This window comes from Dipodomys spectabilis, unplaced genomic scaffold (genome assembly GCF_019054845.1).
Source record: "Dipodomys spectabilis isolate Male_0828 unplaced genomic scaffold, ASM1905484v1 ptg000635l, whole genome shotgun sequence".
Classification (NCBI taxonomy): domain Eukaryota; kingdom Metazoa; phylum Chordata; class Mammalia; order Rodentia; family Heteromyidae; genus Dipodomys; species Dipodomys spectabilis.
Window position 1 is genome coordinate 560,823 of NW_024871312.1, and position 18,024 is coordinate 578,846.

The window sequence follows — 18,024 nt, forward strand, 5'->3', positions numbered from 1 at the left end:
AGGAAGAAGAGCATGGTAGCAAAGCAATCTGGCTGTGGACCAAGCTGTTAACTACACAGGTAGTCAGGGTGGAGAGAATACAGGTAGAAGGTGACATGCCTCTAAGGTCTCTGTTGAAGTCGTGCAGTCTTCTGATTTCCCCTTCCAGCTTGTTTCTCATTGCCTTGTCCAGCGACTCTCGCTTGGTGGTGGACTTGACCAGACTCTCATAGGCTTCGGAAATTCTCTGAAGTTCTTTTTCAAACTGTAAGAAAGAACTGGCATTGAGGTGGCATCCACGCCAGTGTTTCAGGAACAGAGATGCTTAGCATTTCAGATGCACCTCACATTTCGTGTCTACCAAATTCCCGTGGAATCAATTTCGCCCCCATTCTGTCCTTTAAAGGTCAGTTAGGTTCCTGTCATGACAGATGCCTAAGTCTGGCTAGACCCTCCAGTGTTACCTTGGAAGTTTCTCGGTACTGATACTAGGCGTAAATCCAAACCCAATTTAAACCTCTTACATTTCGGTGCCCATTTGTAACTAGTATTACCATTCCCATTTAACATGAAAAGGTTAAAATATGGAAAGCCAAACACAACCAAAACCCAAACCTCTAGACGCTTAAGTGCAATACTCTTTCTTCCTACAGACCTTCTCCCCTGTCACAGAGGCTTCATTACGACTGATTACAGAGTATTTTTACTTCTTGTCTGTGAAAGTACCTCTATGAAAGATTAATGAGCTTTTAGCAAACAAATGTACCACAGAAAGACTCCATATGTGCAGAAATTGAGAGATACAGGATTAAAATGTTACTTTTCTATATTTCACCAAATTGGAAACTTTAACTGGGGAATACTTAGCTTACAGCACATATAAATTGACAAGTAGCCGTAACTGCTGTAACGAGAGTCTAAGACAATCATGTTTTTGAAGATACTTCAATTGTGCTCGAATGCAGGAGGAAAGGTGAGAGGTCTGTAAATGTGGACACTTGCTGTGCTACTGTGGGAGAGGGAATCTGAAGCAGAGCTGACAAAATGAAATTGCTAATGCATCTCACTGGGCTCCGGGAGGCCAGCACCACAATTTTGGTCCTTCTAGAGGAGAGTAGTGTCATGGAAACCTATTTTCTGAATGCAACTCCCTAGGTCAGAAAGCTGCTCACTGTGCTTCTCTGAATAACACACACACTAATGTGTGTTCATTCTTTGTTTACAATGTGTGGAGAGTCTCCTGGGCCTCAGAATACACAAAGAAACAAGATAATTCTCAACTTTAGCAGCTCACAGGCTAAGCTGGTGTGTACCCAACCACAGGCACCTATATAGAGAGGTCTGAGGGGTATGATAGCAAAATGCCATAAGACCTAGAGATGGCATAATTAATTTAACAGGGGAAGAAAAGGGGTTCGTTGAAAACTATCTCCTTTCATTTGAAATAAGCCATAAAGGCAAATAGGAAATTTTCCTGTTTCTCTTCTAAGAAAGGTCAGTGGGTTTTGGCATTCTAGGCAGAAAATGAGCAAGAAGTATCATCATGAAAATAAGTCCACATCTATCTCCGCCTCATGGATGGTTCGGGGATGAGAATAGGTAGAAGTGGCAGGAGCCAGGACCAAAGGAAGGACTTCACGTTATAGGCAAGGTAGAGTTCTGGGAGGAAGCAGGGGAAAGAAGAGCCTTGGAGAGGTGGACTACAGCATCTTACACAGCAGGAATGGATGAAACAGAATACAATAAGTCTAGGTGCAAAGATAATGTAAACAGTTGAGCAACAGATTACAAGACATAAAGTAGGATGGACACATTAAAACACAAAACCTAAGGACACTGAAGAGCAAATTAGCAGGTCTTGGTGACTGGGTCTAACTGGTAAGGGAGAAAGCAATCAAAGACAAATAGTGTAGAAGATGGGTAATACAATGTAACCAAGATAAATGATGGTAAGAGAACAGGTTTTCTGAAGAAAGAAAACCTGTTTAGCAACAAAAATACTATGCTTGGGATCAGCAGAATATCAAAGACTTCCCATTAGCAGGTGGAGGTATAGGTCTGAAATTTAGGAAAGTATGTGCAGCATCACCAGTGAACACATGACAAAGGTCAAGAATGAAGACAAAACTGTCACAAGACTAGAAAGCCGAGAGAGAGAAGGATGGGTGAGGGAGGAGAGAGACTCCAGTGGTGTCCTTGGTCCAAGAAGTGAAAAGCTTTCAAAAGGGGAAAATCATAGAAGTGACAATACAGCCAAGACAGTCGGGGAGGAGGCCAGTGGAGAGTTAGAAGGCCCTTGGACCCAGATAGCCACACTCCTTTCGGTAGCTCTTTAAATTTCCCTATGGCTGAACTTGCCAGAGTTGACTCTCCACTATCTGCTATCTCCCAGGAAGCTTTTCTGTTCTTCCAGACACCATGACTTGTGGGTAACACGGTAACACATAAATAGCATGTCCTAAGTTGTATTCACAGTGCTACTGCACAATGCTCCTTCCTTTTAATTTTGTTTTCAAAAAAGAGAGCTCCAAAACATCATTGTATGCTATTTATCTATAAAGGGAGGTCTTTGTTTCTGGTCAGATGAGCATGAGCAGGGAGTGCCGACAAAGGCTGCAGAGCACCATCAAGTCACTAAAAAGGCTCACCAACCCTGAGAAGGGCACTCATCCTGCAAGCCCAGGACACGGGAGGCCTTCCTGAATCACACCACCCGGAAGAACGCTCCCAGTCTCGACTGATACTGTAACAGAAGGCACAGCCCCAACAAGCAGTGCAGATTCAAACAGGAAGGACAGCCTAGAAAGAGCAGCACTACGATTCAAATGGATTACAGAAAGGAAAATGCCCAAATATAATTTTATGCTGATTAAAACATTCATGTTTTCTTAAAAAGAACTACTATGTGGCCTAAAAGATAAGCTAGGCCAGGCACCAATGGCTCATGCCTATAATCCTAGCTGCTCACAATGCTGGGATGTGAGGATCACCATTTGATAAACTAGGTATCATTTATCTGGAATGCACTATGTTTGAAAACAAGGTTAGAACTCTCCCCTCGCAGTCTGATTTCCTGCCCGGGAAGTCTGCAGAACTAGTGACAGCTGTCTTCCCTGGAGGCACACTGCCGATCCCTATCCTCCCCCCAACTTCCTCCTTCTGCCCTTTTATGCAACAGGAAAAACGACACCACCCGGATTTAAATCCTAAGTTCTGAGCCTGGCTTCATCATAACCTCATAACCCAAGTCACATATCCTCCTTGCTAGAGATGCGTACAACAAAGATTTAGGGCTGCAAATTGACAACTGTCTTAACTGTGATGGGACAACAGAGCACAGTACTCACAGACGCATCTACAATAGTCAAGGGAGTGAAACAGCTGTAGATTCAAGAAGCAGAACAACTTTTGTGTTCTTTCTCAGCACTCATTTCATCCCTTTTGGCCACAAAGTCTAAGGATCATCCTCTATGCAAAGAAATTATACATTGGAAGATTTTATTTTTCAAAAGACAAATGTACAGATAGGCAACAGTGGTTCACACATCTGCAATCCTAGCCCATCAGGGGCTGAGACCTGGAGGACGGCGGCTCAAAGACAGCCCATGCAGAAAAGTCATCTCCAGTTAACCAAGTAACCTGAAAAATGCTACACTGGAGGTGAGCTCTGGCTAGACTGGTTCAAGCGGTAGAGCATCAACCAGGAGAAAAGAAGCCAAAAGTGAGGGTGTGAGGCCCTGAGTTCAAGACCAAGTATTGGCATAGGGAGAGCGGCAAAGAGACAGACAGAAACAGAGACACAGAGAATTGTACATCAAACACAGGGAAGAGATACATGCTACTGGTCAGTAGTAAGGTATATAATAATGAGACAGTCAAGACCTCTCTGTACCACCCATGTAAAGGCCGCACCACAAGGTCCGCAGGGGAGGCTACAGAGCTCTCAGAAATGTCTGCCCTTGAGATGCTTTAGGGGAGAAGAAATACTTGGTTCCTTAGGTGTTGAGTGGGTCTTCCTAATGCTTGGGCTACACAAAGGAAGAGCTGTCCTGGAGGGTGTCAGAAACAAGCTGGAGCCAAAAGGTAACATGCTATGTTTGTCAACCTCTAAGGGCTCAGGTACAACCTCCAGGCAGCCCTGTTTGTTTCTGGCCCTCCAATAAGGGCATCCAGAGCTCCCTGGAGTCCAGACCAGACTTGACTACAGGGAACTCCAGCCTTGCGGTAAAAACTTGGCCCAGACCTGCTTTGGCAGATCTGTGAACGTTTGTGCCATCAAATACACTGCTACCAGCTTTTTACTGACAGTGAAAAGACCACCTTACCTGTGAAAGTACCACTAAGTAATGACGGAGTCAGACCTGGGAGCATGTGGCCAAAACACCACAGTCTAGCCTGGACCACTGAGAACGGAGCGTGCCCAACCCTCATGAAGAGAGCCTTTACCTGTGAGAGCACTGTGAGTATGCACACGGAACGGTCAGACAGGACCCTCTCACATGAGGCCAAAGGAACCATGGAGAGCGACATTCCTACTGTCTCTCCTTACAAAAGCCCCTATTTCCAGGACAGGATCAGACACTTAAGACCCAGCACTACCACCACACATCCTCATCCCTTAGAAATGCAACTCAGGGTCCTGTGGCTCTCTTATTGAAAACAGACCTTTCTGTATCCTGCACACATCAGACCCAGGTGACATTGCTCTTGCTAGGGGGATATGTCTCTTCTTTACTCCAGCTCTTAGCAGGAAGTTCTAAGGATAAAAGGCTGCCATGTGATTTGATAGCTCCGTGACACCTGCAGGAGCTTCAGGGACTCAGTGTCTTCCATCCTCACAGGGGGCAAGGAAAGGAAGGAGCACGGTAACCGGCACCCTTCCCCGCTTCCTCTTTCCCTTCCCCTTTCTTTTTGTGGCACTAGGTTTTGAACCTAGGGTTCTCACACTTCTTAAGTAAGTCTACCACTTAAACGACAAACCCTCTAGCTCAATAACCTGTACCTGTAACCCTCCAGTGTCCAGGTAACGTTGTTTTAGTTATCACTCAATGAAACAAACATGACCATCACAAGGTTCCCAAGATTCCTAGATTTAGAGGGAAATACTCTCCACTCATTCCCACGTTGCTGTTTCCTCTTCCGAGCCTGGGGAGCCCTACTTAGCCCCAGAGTCTGACCCTACCGAAGCCGCTGCATACTCCCAGGCAGTATTAACTCACTCCCCTTTGGGAACACAAGCTTTAGCACCGCAGGCCTTGGGTACCAGGTCATACTTATTTTTGACTCCCTAAAGCCTTACACAGTTCCTGCACAAAAAGGGGCCGCGAGAAACACTGGCAAGTCAGTCCTCATCAACCCCTTACCTCACGAAGAGGCGAATCCATTCCTTCCAGGAAGCCCAGCCCCTTGCCCTGGAGTCACGTACCTTGTGCAGCGTGTCGGCATTGTCATAGTAACCCTGAAGCTCCTGGTGAAGCACGCGATTCTCCTCGGTTAGGATCTCCACCATCTGCTGGGCTCGCTCCACAATTGCAAATGCATCAGGACCAAGCTGCTGGCTGGGAGAGGCCGGTGGGGCCTGGGGAGCAGCCAGGGCCATTGGCAGCGGAAGCGGCAAGGAGACAGAGTGCAGTGGCCCGCTGACGGAGGTCTGGGAGGACATGGGGCTGTGCTGCTGCACTGTTGAAGGGAAGGGAAGCTGGCACGGGCGGCTGAGGGACAGAAGACAAGACAGGCAGTCAGACCCCAGGAGGAGCAGTGTGAGAAGGAAGGAAACTCACTAACACATGCACGCCAAGAGGCCAGTGTCCTTCCCAACGCTCAGGTTTGGTCACACACTCCCTGTGCTTACTTCCCTCTGAATCAGCACCCTGTGGGCTGGTGGGGACACTGTGAACAAGGCAGACCAGGTCCTGCTCCCAGAAGCTTGCATTCTAGGAGAGGAAACACCTAGTGCCTAGGGTCAGGAAGGCAAGCCAATACAAAGAACACCAGCAAACAGCAGCGTAAGACAGGGCTGTAGCGGGACTAGGCAGGGAGCGAGGATCCAGGCAAGGCCCTGCTCACAAAGGGTAGTAACTACGCCCACTTCTGGGATAAACACCTCCGAGGAGTGAGGATGAAAAGAAAATGGAAAAAAAGGAATGGGAGACAAAATCTATTGAGAAAGTACTTGTAAATTTCTCTACTAGACTGTGAACTAAGAGAGACTGGAGGCACAGCTCAAGTGGTGGAGGGTTTGTCTACTGAGAAGCCCAGCTGTTTGTTTTTTTAAAAAAAGGAAATAAATTGAACAGAGCAAGCTCCTATGACAGCGTGTGCTTCTGTTTTCTAGTAATATATATACTCATATGCACACACACACACACACACACACACACACACACACACTCATATAATTAATTATGAAAGATCTAGGGAACTTTCATGAAGACTGGCATGTAGTAAGCTCTCCCAAATGCTAGCTCTTGTGTCACCATTGTGATAACTATTGTATTCCATGGTCCCTAAGACAGAATCCAGCCCAGGCATTCATGAGCAGCCCAGTAAACACTGTTCAGACTGAAGAGCTCTCTGTGTTTTTAGTGCAAGTGCTGCCAAAGTGAACATGTGCTCTGACAAACACTGAGCCCTGGTGCCGTGCCAGCCACCATGGATGGCATCGGCTCCTAATGCAGTGTCCTGTTCTGATCTTTGTAAACTTGGTATCTATCATAGTAAATCTATTCGGACAAGAAAAACAAGGCCCAGGAAGTCATCTGCAAGACACAGGGACAGATTAAAATAGACACACGGTGTATAAGGGAAAGTCAATATAGGCATTCTGACTCAAGTTCTTGCTGTTCATTGCTCACACAGAGTGCAGAGGAAAGGCAGCCATTCGTTGATGCTCTGCTCCTGTCTTCTAACATTTAAGGAGCTATCACTGTATGTATGATCCACATATTCTAAAACGATGGCAACAGAACTTTTTTGTTTTACTTTCTTAATTAGCTTTAAGTAGCTGTCTGGAAGGGTTTCAATTCAAGGGAAGCTTTTTAAGTTTCAAGAGACCCTAGGATAGAGCCTAGGGGCTAGAAACCTGCCCACGTGGTTATGCCGGACTATAAACTAGATCATTTCCCACCAGCATGTAGCTGGCACTCATTGGAGGTCTCTGCTGTCCGCCGGGTCCTACATTTCATGGCATGCTTGTGCCTCGCCAGCCCTACAGTCTACACCTAGCCTTATTCTCTGTAAGTATGCACATCAACGCTCAGAAGGTTCACACAATAAACCAAAGATCTCACACTCAATGTACAAGTGAGTTTCAAACCCACTCATCATCCCACCAAGGTGTCTTAACTACACAGCACTACTTCTTAATATAAGGGATATATCTTTCACGCTGTGGTTGAATTCTAGCTCTGCTACTTTAGCCAAGTAATCACGAGTAAGCTTTTAACCTCTTCTTCACCTTTTTTTTTTTTTTGGTAGGTCGTGGGGCCTGAACTCTAGGCCTGGGCGCTGTCCCTCAGCTCTTCAGCTCAAGGCGAGTGCTCTACCACTTGAGCCACAGCGCCACTTCCGTTTTTTTCTGCTTATGTGATACTGAGGATTCGAACCCAGGGCCTCATGCATGTGAGGTAAGCACTCTACTACTAAGCCACCTTCCCAGACCCTCTTCTTCACCTCTGAGTGGTAGCCATAATAGTACCCATCTAAGAATTGTGATAATTAAATGAAATGATGCATACCCACTTGAAGCATCATACTTCAGGTCAAGAAAGCTTTGTCAGCCTCTGTTGTTATCATACACTACTACTGGGTGTTATTCTGAAAAGAAAAGTCAGGCACTGGTGGTTCACACCTGTCATCCTAGCTACTCAGGAGGAAAAGATCTGAGGACCATGGCTCAAAGCCAGCCCAGGCAAGAAAGTCTGTGAGACTCTTATCTCAATAAACTACCAAAAAGTGGGAAGTAGAGGTGTGGCTCAAATGGTAGAGCACTAGCTTTAAGCAAAAAAAAGCTCAAGGGCAATGCCTATGCCCTGAGTTCAAGCCCCAGGACTGGCACCAACTAAAAGGGGAAAAAAAGGAAGTTCCCCTTGGGTGTCCCTTCCTCTTCAGACTTGGGAATCACAGCCTCTTCCCCCGGGCATCAGTGGGGCCTCTGGCACCACGGAACTCAATGCAGTGCAGAGTGCAGGGTGTTTCAGGGTGATGTCAGAACAGGGCTGACTCTGTCTCATCCCTTCTTGGCCTACATTGCTCAAGACAGCAGCCAACAGCCACACAAAGCTACTGATCACTGGAGATATAGCTAGTCCCTGTGCTAAACAGAGTCTCAATACAAAAAACCCAAAGTGTATCTCATTAGCTTTTATATTATCTGTTAAATAATATTTTGGATATGACAGGTTAACTAAAAATGTTTTTATGCTTTTAACTAAATATCCTTCAAAAATTAAATTTCATCTCTATCTTTTAACATCTTAAAAAGTGGCAGCTAGAGTTGGGCACCAGGGGCTCATACCTCCAGCTACTCAAGAGACTAAGATATGAGAACGGTGGTTCGAAGCCAGCCCAAGCAGGGAAAGCTCATGAGGCTTAACTCCAATTAATTGCCAAAAAGCTGAACATAGCTCTAGCTCACACAGCAGGGCGCTATCATTTATCAAAGAAGCTCAACAACAGTGCTCAGGCCCTGAGTTCAAGCCCTAAGACCAGCACACATTAAAAAAAAAGTGGCAGCTAGACAACTTTTCATGAGACATGAAGCTCACGTGCTAACTGTTCTAGACCACACTGCACTGCACCAAAGATCTTCGCTTGTGAGGATCCAGAGTATGGAGAGCACCAGAGCAGTGCTGACCAGCTCTCCTGGCCCCCAGCCCCAGCCCCACGTCAGAGGCAAGAATGGCAAACGCAAGCTGTCTTCAACATGACACACATTACGTCTTCTACATGAGCCACCAGCCTAATCTCTAGCAAAATGATTGGCTGACAAAGCTTTGTAAAGTACGACAAGAAGAGAATAATAGATGCACGATCTGACCAAGTCACTCACAAAAGTGAAGCTAAAGTGGCTACATATTTTCCACATAAACTGATAAAGGAAGAAATACAATGAAAGTATTTTTCAGTTTAGAAGTAATAACAATTCAGTTAAACAAACTTTACTGAGACCCCAAGCAATGAGTTTAAAAATATTTCCCAAGAGCCGGGCGCTGATGGCTCACGCCTACAATCCTAGCTACTCAGGAGGCTGAGATCTGAGAATCGCGGTTCAAAGCCAGCTCGGGCAGGAGAGACCGTGAGACTCCTATCTCCAATAAACCACCAGAAAACCGGAAGTGGCGCTGTAGCTCAAGTGGTAGAGCGCTCGCCTTGAGCTGAAGAGCTGAGGGACAGCGCCCAGGCCCAGAGTTCAAGCCCCACGACCGACAAAAAGATGCCCCTCAGTAGATGAATGGATCAAGAAGATGTGGTATATATACACAATGGAATTCTATGCCTCCATCAGAAAGAATGACATTTCCCCATTTGTTAGGAAATGGAAAGGCTTGGAAAAAATTATATTAAGTGAAGTAAGCCAGGCCCAAAGAAACATAGGTCCCATGGTTTCCCTTATTTGCAATATCTAGTATAGGTATGAGTCAAGCGGAAAAAGTCAGATAATGTGATGTTAGGAAAACGAAACCTCAAATATGTATTTTAATGTTTTTGTTTCTTTCATGCATGTGTTTCTAACGCATTTATAATATTATCTCTTTGTTGCTTTGTATGTCCCTCCCCCACAGTGTAACCCCCGCTTTCACTATATTTGATGTCAGTATAACATGTGGAGGAGATGGGGACAAACAAGTCGTTTAAGGATTCAGGTGGACCTGTTGCAACAATGAGAAGTACAAAATGTCATGTCAAAACCAGCTTTACAATGTCGGGGGGGGGGGGGGGGGGGGGGTATGATTGGGTGGGAGGGAGGGGGGAGGCTGGGAAGGGAGGTGAAGGGTAAACAAAGGAGGAGGCTGCAATGCTTGGTAAGAAATGTATGCATTATCCTGCCCATGTAATTGTAACCCCTCTGTACAGTATGTTCTCAAATAAAATAAAATTAAATTAAAAGAAAAAAAATGTTTCCCAAGATACAGAATTTTTCCTGTGTAAAAATTCAATGTGTTTAAGAAAACAAATCAAAATAAAACAAAAGCCCCAGACTAAAGGCATGGCCTCCATGCAAGGGACGACAGGTTTCTCCGATTTTTCAGACATTTTATGTAACGAGTATGTATAGCTATATGTTAAAACATAAACCATTACCTGAGTAATACATGTGCATCACAGAGAAGAAGAAACTATAACAATCAAGAAAAGGAAACAAACTGAAAAAAAATAAATGAAATGATAAAGGCCCTAAATTTTGGCCATGAAAAGGTTCAAATTAAGTACTTTTCATTCAGTAAAACACTTCATATTTATTGGGAGTTCTGCAACTTTCCGTATTTTCTAGAATGTTCTGATTCTCAAAGCAACACAGTAAACAATTGGTTTCAAACATCAATTATCTCTGCATAATGAAACTGAAGGCAATACGGCTTTCCTTCCTTTAGGTGAGCAGGAAAGATGATGGGAATTACGTGCATTTTTCAATTATCCACAATGAGCATGTTCTATTTGTGGAAGTACGTCAGCTGGCTTAAGGAAAAACTGGCTGTAACAAATTATGGATAAAGAAACAAGTGGTGCATGCCTGTAGGCCAAGTTATTGAGTAAGTTGAGGCAGGAGATCACCTGAGCTCAAGTGCTCAAGACCAGCTGAGCACCATGGTGAACCCCCCACTTCTGAAAGGGCAGGCAGAGGCAGAGGAAGAGGGAGGAGAGGGAGACAAGGTAGGAGAGAGAGGATAGAGGCAAATAGGGGAAGGGGGGAGAGGTGAAATTGTGGTTTTCAGAACTTAATTTGCTGGCACATCAGGGGACTAATCCACTTGAATCCCTTTGGTCAGGTAAACCCAAGTTTCATAAATGTTCAAATCAAGTCTCTACGGTTGGGTAAACTAAGATCAAAATGATTGCTATGTAAATACAGATAACCCTCTTGTTTAGAAAAGTTGTTCCCTTAATGAATTATAGCTGGAATTGTCAGGTTTCTTGGGAAAGTAACTTGAACTTGACCCTAATGTCTTAAAATTCCCACACTTGCAGACCTGTGTGTCAGAACAAAGGGCATTTTACTTCTCTTACCCAGTAAGTCAGCCTACATACCACAAAACTCCTGAGTTCTGATACTGGTATTCTAACACGCTTTCATGGTGGAATTAAAACAGGGCTCATAGCCTTCCTTTCACTACGGAAAATGTGTTAGTGTTAACTGAACAATTCTAGATTTGATTTACCACCTTTTGATCCTATGTAATAGCTCATTCCTTATGGCCTAAGCTGCAAGTAATTTAACATTTTGGAAACGTATCACTCAAAACTCTCCTCCTTCCTTCAGCCACTTCTAACTATGGGACCACCAATGTTTCTTTCTTTTTCTTATTTCTGCTGCCAGGTCATGGGGCTGGAGCTCAACCTGGGCACTGTCCCTGAGCTTTTGTGCTCAAGGCTAGCACTCTACCACTTGAGCCACAGCACTACTTTCAGCTTTTTGTGTTTCATGGAGTCTCACAGACTTCCTGCAGGGTTAGCTTCAAACTGCAACCCTCAGATCTCAGTCTCCTGAGTAGCTAGGATTACGGGCGTGAGTCACTGGCACCTGGCCAAAGTTTCTTTTTTATAATACAGCACATAGCACATACATGCCAAACATGTACCCTAACAGGAGAGAGACCTCACATTTAGCATTATCTTTTTGGCTGTTCTTGTTAAACAGCACTCCTGCTACATTGCTGGGTTAGTATGGAGTCCTTAAGGGTGTGCATTATCTCTGATTTCCCACTCTCCCTTACTCTCTCCCCCTCCCTGTGCTGTCCTTTCCTCTATTCCCAAAAGATGACCTTTGACTACACCCTAAACAACAACAACAACAACAACAACTCAGGGTATTTTCTGGAGAATAAATGCAAAATGCATTTTTATAGGGAGAACTTGTCCTCCACAATTAACATAGTACACTGCAAATCCCTTGCACTGAAGACAAGAAAAAGGGTGCTGGTAGTAGGCCTGTGACAAGAAGTGAGAATCTGTGTAAGGAAATCCTCAACATAGTGTAAGACATTTTAGTTAGCCTAGGACAGAAGAGCCGGGCTGAATACTTCTACCCTAGTGCTTTTATTAAATAGCTATGCACTTAAAATCAAAATAACACATTCAGAGATGAACAAAATATTAGTAAACAGGCATCATTCTTCTTTTTCCAGGGCTGGGGACCAAACCCAGGGCCTTGCGCGCGCTGGCGGGCACCCTTCCGCTGGGCTAAACCCCCAGCCCCGGCATCACTCTTCTTTCTGCTTCTGGAAAACTAGCGCATCATCTACCAGACAAGCCTTCTTCAGTGCATCAGAGCAGAGAGAAGGACTTGTAAACAACAGTGTCAAAAATGAAAACAAGAAATCCAAATTCTTACTTTTCTCCTAAGTTCTCTCTCTTGTCTCTTCAGATCTTTCTGAGGCAAAAAGAAGTCTCGACAGAGACACAGGGGGCTGCTTGCAGATCACCAGGTACCGGATTGCAGAACAGCGGATCGCCAGGAACAGAGAAACCTACCAACCGGGAGTCTCCACGAGGATCCCACCCCCACCCCTCACTCTCCACCGGAGCGGAGAGGCTCCATACCGCCAAAGCCGCCCGGCACCAGCAGCGCGACAAAGGGACCTGTCCGCAGACCACCCGCCCAATCGCGATCACAACGACCCGGCGGGGGCCACCCAACCCAGCCCGCAACCACCCCAACTGAACTCGGATTGCAACAACAACTGACGACCTACAGGGTGAGTACCCCACAGGGGACAGTGAATCCATCAAGGGAGACCAGAGCTGGAGGGAATCCCCAGACCCTGACCTAGACTCCCTACCCCAACACCTGGACCACAGGACCCACTAAAACTGGGAACTGTTCGAGAGCTCCACCAGCCGGTGGAGCACACTCTGCTGGCCAGGCCAGAGCAAGAGTGCCCCTGGAAGGGAGCTTAAATGCCCAAGCCAGGAACAGCGCCCCTGGGTCAAGACTACCAACAGTAGAAGAAATTTGAACTGTGTCCTCCAGGCTGCATAACCTAGGTGGTATACACATTAGCACAGGCCTAACGAGCGCGCTCCAGCCTGGGGCCGGAACCAGGCCCGGGGACCGGCGCCTGAACAAAGCAAAAAGGGTCAGAAGTGGGGCTGTGGCTCAAATGGTAGGGTGCCAGCCTTGAGCTGAAGAGCTGAGGGACAGCACCCAAACCTAGAGTTCAAGCCCACAACCAGCCCAAAACAAACAAACAAAAACAAATCAGGAGCCCATAGCAGACTCCAGTATTTGGGAGAGTGCATCCAGAGCATCTGATCGTCCCAAGAGCACCCGCAGGAGCAAACACAAGCAGTCTAGGCTGCTCAACCCTTCCAAAGGCGGGAATTGCCAGCAATCTACAGCAGAGAGCTGAGAATCCTAAGTAAGTCAGAATAGCAGCTGGAAATAGGCTCCCAACAAAATCCAGATCAGGCACAGACTCTCTCTACCAATACAGAATCAGCAACCAAACAAAGACAGACACACCAAAACAAGATTGAAGAGCAGTCTACTGAACCCCCATGTGAAAATCACAGAGAAAAATCACAAGGTTTACCACTACCCAGGACAGCAAGCTCACCTCAAAAGCCAGCAGCCACGCAGGGGAGAGCCCCAGTGGGAGCAAAGCAGGAATGGAAGACAAAAGCTACATCCAAGGGTTGCTGGAGGCAATGACTCAAGAAATAAAGCGAGAAATGGATCAGAAATTGAAAGAGCACAAGGATGAACTATCAAAAGATATACAGGATATCAAACAAAAGTTGGATGCAAAAATAGAAGCTGCACAAACCTCAGTAAGAAGTGAGATAAACGCCAAATTAGAGGTAATGCATAATGATCTCACCTCATTGAGAGGTGAGATCAGTACTCTGAGAACCAACATTGAATCCATAAAGGGATCCATTTCCACCATGCAAACCACAATAGAAGCCACGGTCAACAGAGTGAATGAAATGGAAGGTAGAGTGTCAGATACAGAAGACAGAATACACCAACTGGACCAAAAAGTGACAGATATGGAAAAATCACTCAAATTAAACCAAAGGGAAATTCAAGAGCAAGCAGATAATGCTAAAAAATTTAACCTTCGCATAATCGGAGTGGACGAAGGTGAGGAATTCCAGAGCAAGGGAATGCAACACCTATTTAACAAGATAGTCAACGAAAATTTTCCCCACCTCAAAAACGACCATCTTAACTACATCACAAAAGCTTATCGAACACCCAACAAGCAAGATCCCAGGAGAAACACTTCTAGACACATTATAGTAAAAATGATGGATCTGAATAATAAGGAAACAATCCTGCATGCAGCAAAAATGAAGAAGGAGCTATACTACAACGGGAAAAAAATTAGAATCACTGCAGATCTCTCCACACAAACAATGAATGCAAGAAAAGCCTGGGAAAGCACCATACGAGCCCTGAGAGCCAATAACTGCCAACCCAGACTGATATACCCGGCAAAGCTAGCATTCACATTCGATGGAGAACTGAAAACTTTTAATAGCAAAGAAAAACTAAATGAATACATAAACATTAAGCCGGCATTACAAAGAATTCTAAGAGGGGGGACACAACCTGAAGAAAGCAACCAGGAACTGGGACCTGCCCCAAACAGGCATTACTCAAAGTCTAACTGAGCAAGCACAGGAGGAAAGGAAAGAAGAAAAACTTAGGAAAACGGAATGGCAGGGACAACAATGCATCTCTCTATACTTTCTCTTAATATAAATGGGCTGAATTCGCCAATTAAAAGAAAACGAACTGAGGACTGGATCAGAAAACAAGACCCATCCATCTGTTGCCTTCAGGAGACCCACCTCTCAGCCAAACATACAAACAAACTCAGAGTGAAGGGGTGGAAAAGGATCTACCAATCAAATTCCCCCAATAAGAAAGCAGGTGTAGCTATCCTGATATCTGACAAAATAAACTTTTCATTAAAATCAGTACAGAAAGACAAGGACGGACACTACATATTAATAAAAGGAACAATCCAAGAGGAGGATATAACCATCATCAACTTATATGCCCCAAATATCGGTGCACCCAGATATGTTAAACAAATGCTCTCAAACTTACAGAATAAAATAGATCCCAATACGATAATGCTAGGAGACTTTAACACGCCACTCTCACCAAAGGACAGGTCTACCAACCAGAAGATTGGCAAAGAAGCTACCGAATTAAGTGAGGCCATACTTCAAGCGGAATTAACTGACATCTACCGAGTATTTCACCCTAAAACAACACAGTACACATTCTTCTCAGCAGCTCATGGAACTTTCTCCAAAATAGACCATATCATAGTTCATGCAAGGAACTTAAGCAAATACAAAGGGATCGACATAATCCCCTGTATCCTATCTGACCACAGTGGAATCAAGCTAGCTTTCAATAACAAAGCATACCGCAGAAATTTCTCTAATACATGGAAATTGAACAGCACACTCCTTAACAAGGCCTGGGTAACAGAAGAGATCAGAGAAGAAATAAAGCATTTCCTACAACACAATGAAAATGAAAACACCTCACAAAGAAACTTGTGGGACACGGCAAAAGCAGTCCTGAGGGGCAAATTTATTGCCCTCAGTGCCCACATCAAGAGAATGGAGACAGACCAAGTAAATAATCTCATGTTGCAACTAAAACAGCTAGAAAAACAAGAAAAAATGGGACCTAAAGCTACTAGACGAAGCCAGATAACCAAATTGAGAGCAGAGATTAACCAATTAGAAAATCAGAAAACCATAACCAAAATAAACCAAACAAAAAGCTGGTTCTTTGAAAAAATAAACAAAATTGATGGCCCGTTGGCAAGATTAATTAAAAAAAGAAGAGAGGAAACCCATATTAATAGGATTAGGGATGCCACGGGAAACATCACAACACGCACCCAAGATATCCAAACAATTCTAACAGACTACTTTCAAAAGCTATACTCTCTAAAGGAAGAAAATCTGGCGGAAATGGATGCATTTTTAGAGAAATACAAGTTACCCAAACTGAGCAAAGAAGAAGTTAACCAATTAAATAAGCCAATATCCTATAATGAGATACAGGAAGCTATCAAAAGTCTTCCAACAAAAAAAAGCCCAGGACCAGATGGATTCACAGCAGAATTCTATAAGACCTTTAAAGAAGAACTAATACCCATACTCCTCAAGCTCTTCAGAGAAACAGAGAAGGAGGGAGCTATCCCAAACTCATTCTACGAAGCCAATATCACACTCATCCCCAAACCAGGCAAAGACCCAACCAAAAAGGAGAATTACAGGCCAATCTCCTTGATGAACACAGATGCAAAGATCCTTAACAAGATTCTAGCTAACAGAATCCAGAAACACATAAAAAAAATAATACACTATGATCAGGTAGGCTTCATCCCAGAGACACAGGGATGGTTTAACATACGTAAGTCAATGAATGTAATCCAGCATATCAACAGAGCCAAGGTCAAGAATCACATGATTATCGCCACAGATGCAGAAAAGGCCTTTGATAAAATTCAACATTCATTCATGCTAAAAGCTCTGGAGAAAATAGGAATAGAAGGAACATTTCTAAAAACAATAAAAGCCATTTATGACAGACCAATAGCCAATATTATACTTAATGGGGAAAAGCTACAACCAATCCTCCTAAAAACAGGAACAAGGCAAGGATGTCCACTGTCTCCACTCCTCTTCAACATAGTCCTAGAACCCTTAGCCAGGGCAATAAGGCAAGAAAAAGACATTAAAGGGATCCGCATAGGGAAAGAAGAAGTTAAACTATTCCTTTTTGCAGATGACATGATACTATACCTCCACGATCCCAAAAACTCCATCCCCAAACTTTTAGAAATCATAAGTCACTTCGGCAAAATAGCAGGATACAAAATAAACCCACAAAAATCAGTTGCCTTCCTATACACTGATAACGTACAGGAAGAGAGGGAAATAAAGGGACAAACCCCATTCACAATAACCTCCCAAAAAATAAAATATTTAGGAATTAACCTAACCAAAGATGTAAAAGAACTATTTAATGAGAACTATAAAAAGTTAAAGAAAGAAATTGCAGAAGACACTAGGAAATGGAAAGACCTCCCATGCTCCTGGATAGTAAAGATGGTGATACTTCCAAAACTAATATACAAATTCAATGCAATTCCTATTAAAATCCCAATGACGTACATCACTGAAATACAGAAAACAGTCCAAAAATTTATATGGAACAACAAAAGACCTAGAATAGCCAAAACAATTCTAGGGGATAAAGACAATATGGGAGGGCTATCCATGCCGAACTTCAAACTCTACTACAGAGCTATAATAACAAAGACAGCATGGTACTGGCACAAAAACAGACCCGAAGACCAATGGAACAGAATAGAAGATCCAGATATAAATCCACAGGCCTACAGCCAGCTGATATTCGACAAAAGAGCCAAAGACATACAATGGAAGAAACACAGCCTCTTCAACCACTGGTGCTGGGAAAACTGGGCAGCCACATGCAGAAAACTAAAAGTGGACCCCAGCCTATCACCATGCACCAACATCAACTCAAAATGGATTAAAGACCTTAACATTAAACCTGAATCTTTGAAACTACTGCAGGACAGAGTAGGAGAGACACTTGAACTAATAGGCACAGGAAGGAACTTCCTGAACAGAGTCCCAGGGTCACAACAAGTTGGAGAGAGACTCAACAAATGGGACTACATTAAAATAAAAAGCTTCTGCACAGCTAAATCTATCGCAACTAAGCTAGAAAGACAACCAACTAATTGGGAAAAAATATTTACCAGCAATATATCAGACAAGGGGTTAACATCCTGTATATACAGGGAACTCAAGAAA

At 44.2% G+C, this 18,024-nt stretch overlaps 1 protein-coding gene across 1 annotated transcript in view; it reads right to left on the reverse strand.

Moving 5' to 3' along the window:
- Amotl1 (angiomotin like 1) overlaps positions 1–18,024 on the reverse strand; it is a 55,953-nt gene that overhangs the window by 24,068 nt on the left and 13,861 nt on the right. Inside the window, exons 4-5 of the mRNA XM_042671508.1 lie at positions 5,405–5,690; positions 100–244 (exon numbers count right to left, since the gene is read on the reverse strand). Coding sequence (XP_042527442.1) covers positions 100–244; positions 5,405–5,690 — 431 coding nt within the window. The remainder of the gene's footprint in view (positions 1–99; positions 245–5,404; positions 5,691–18,024) is intronic.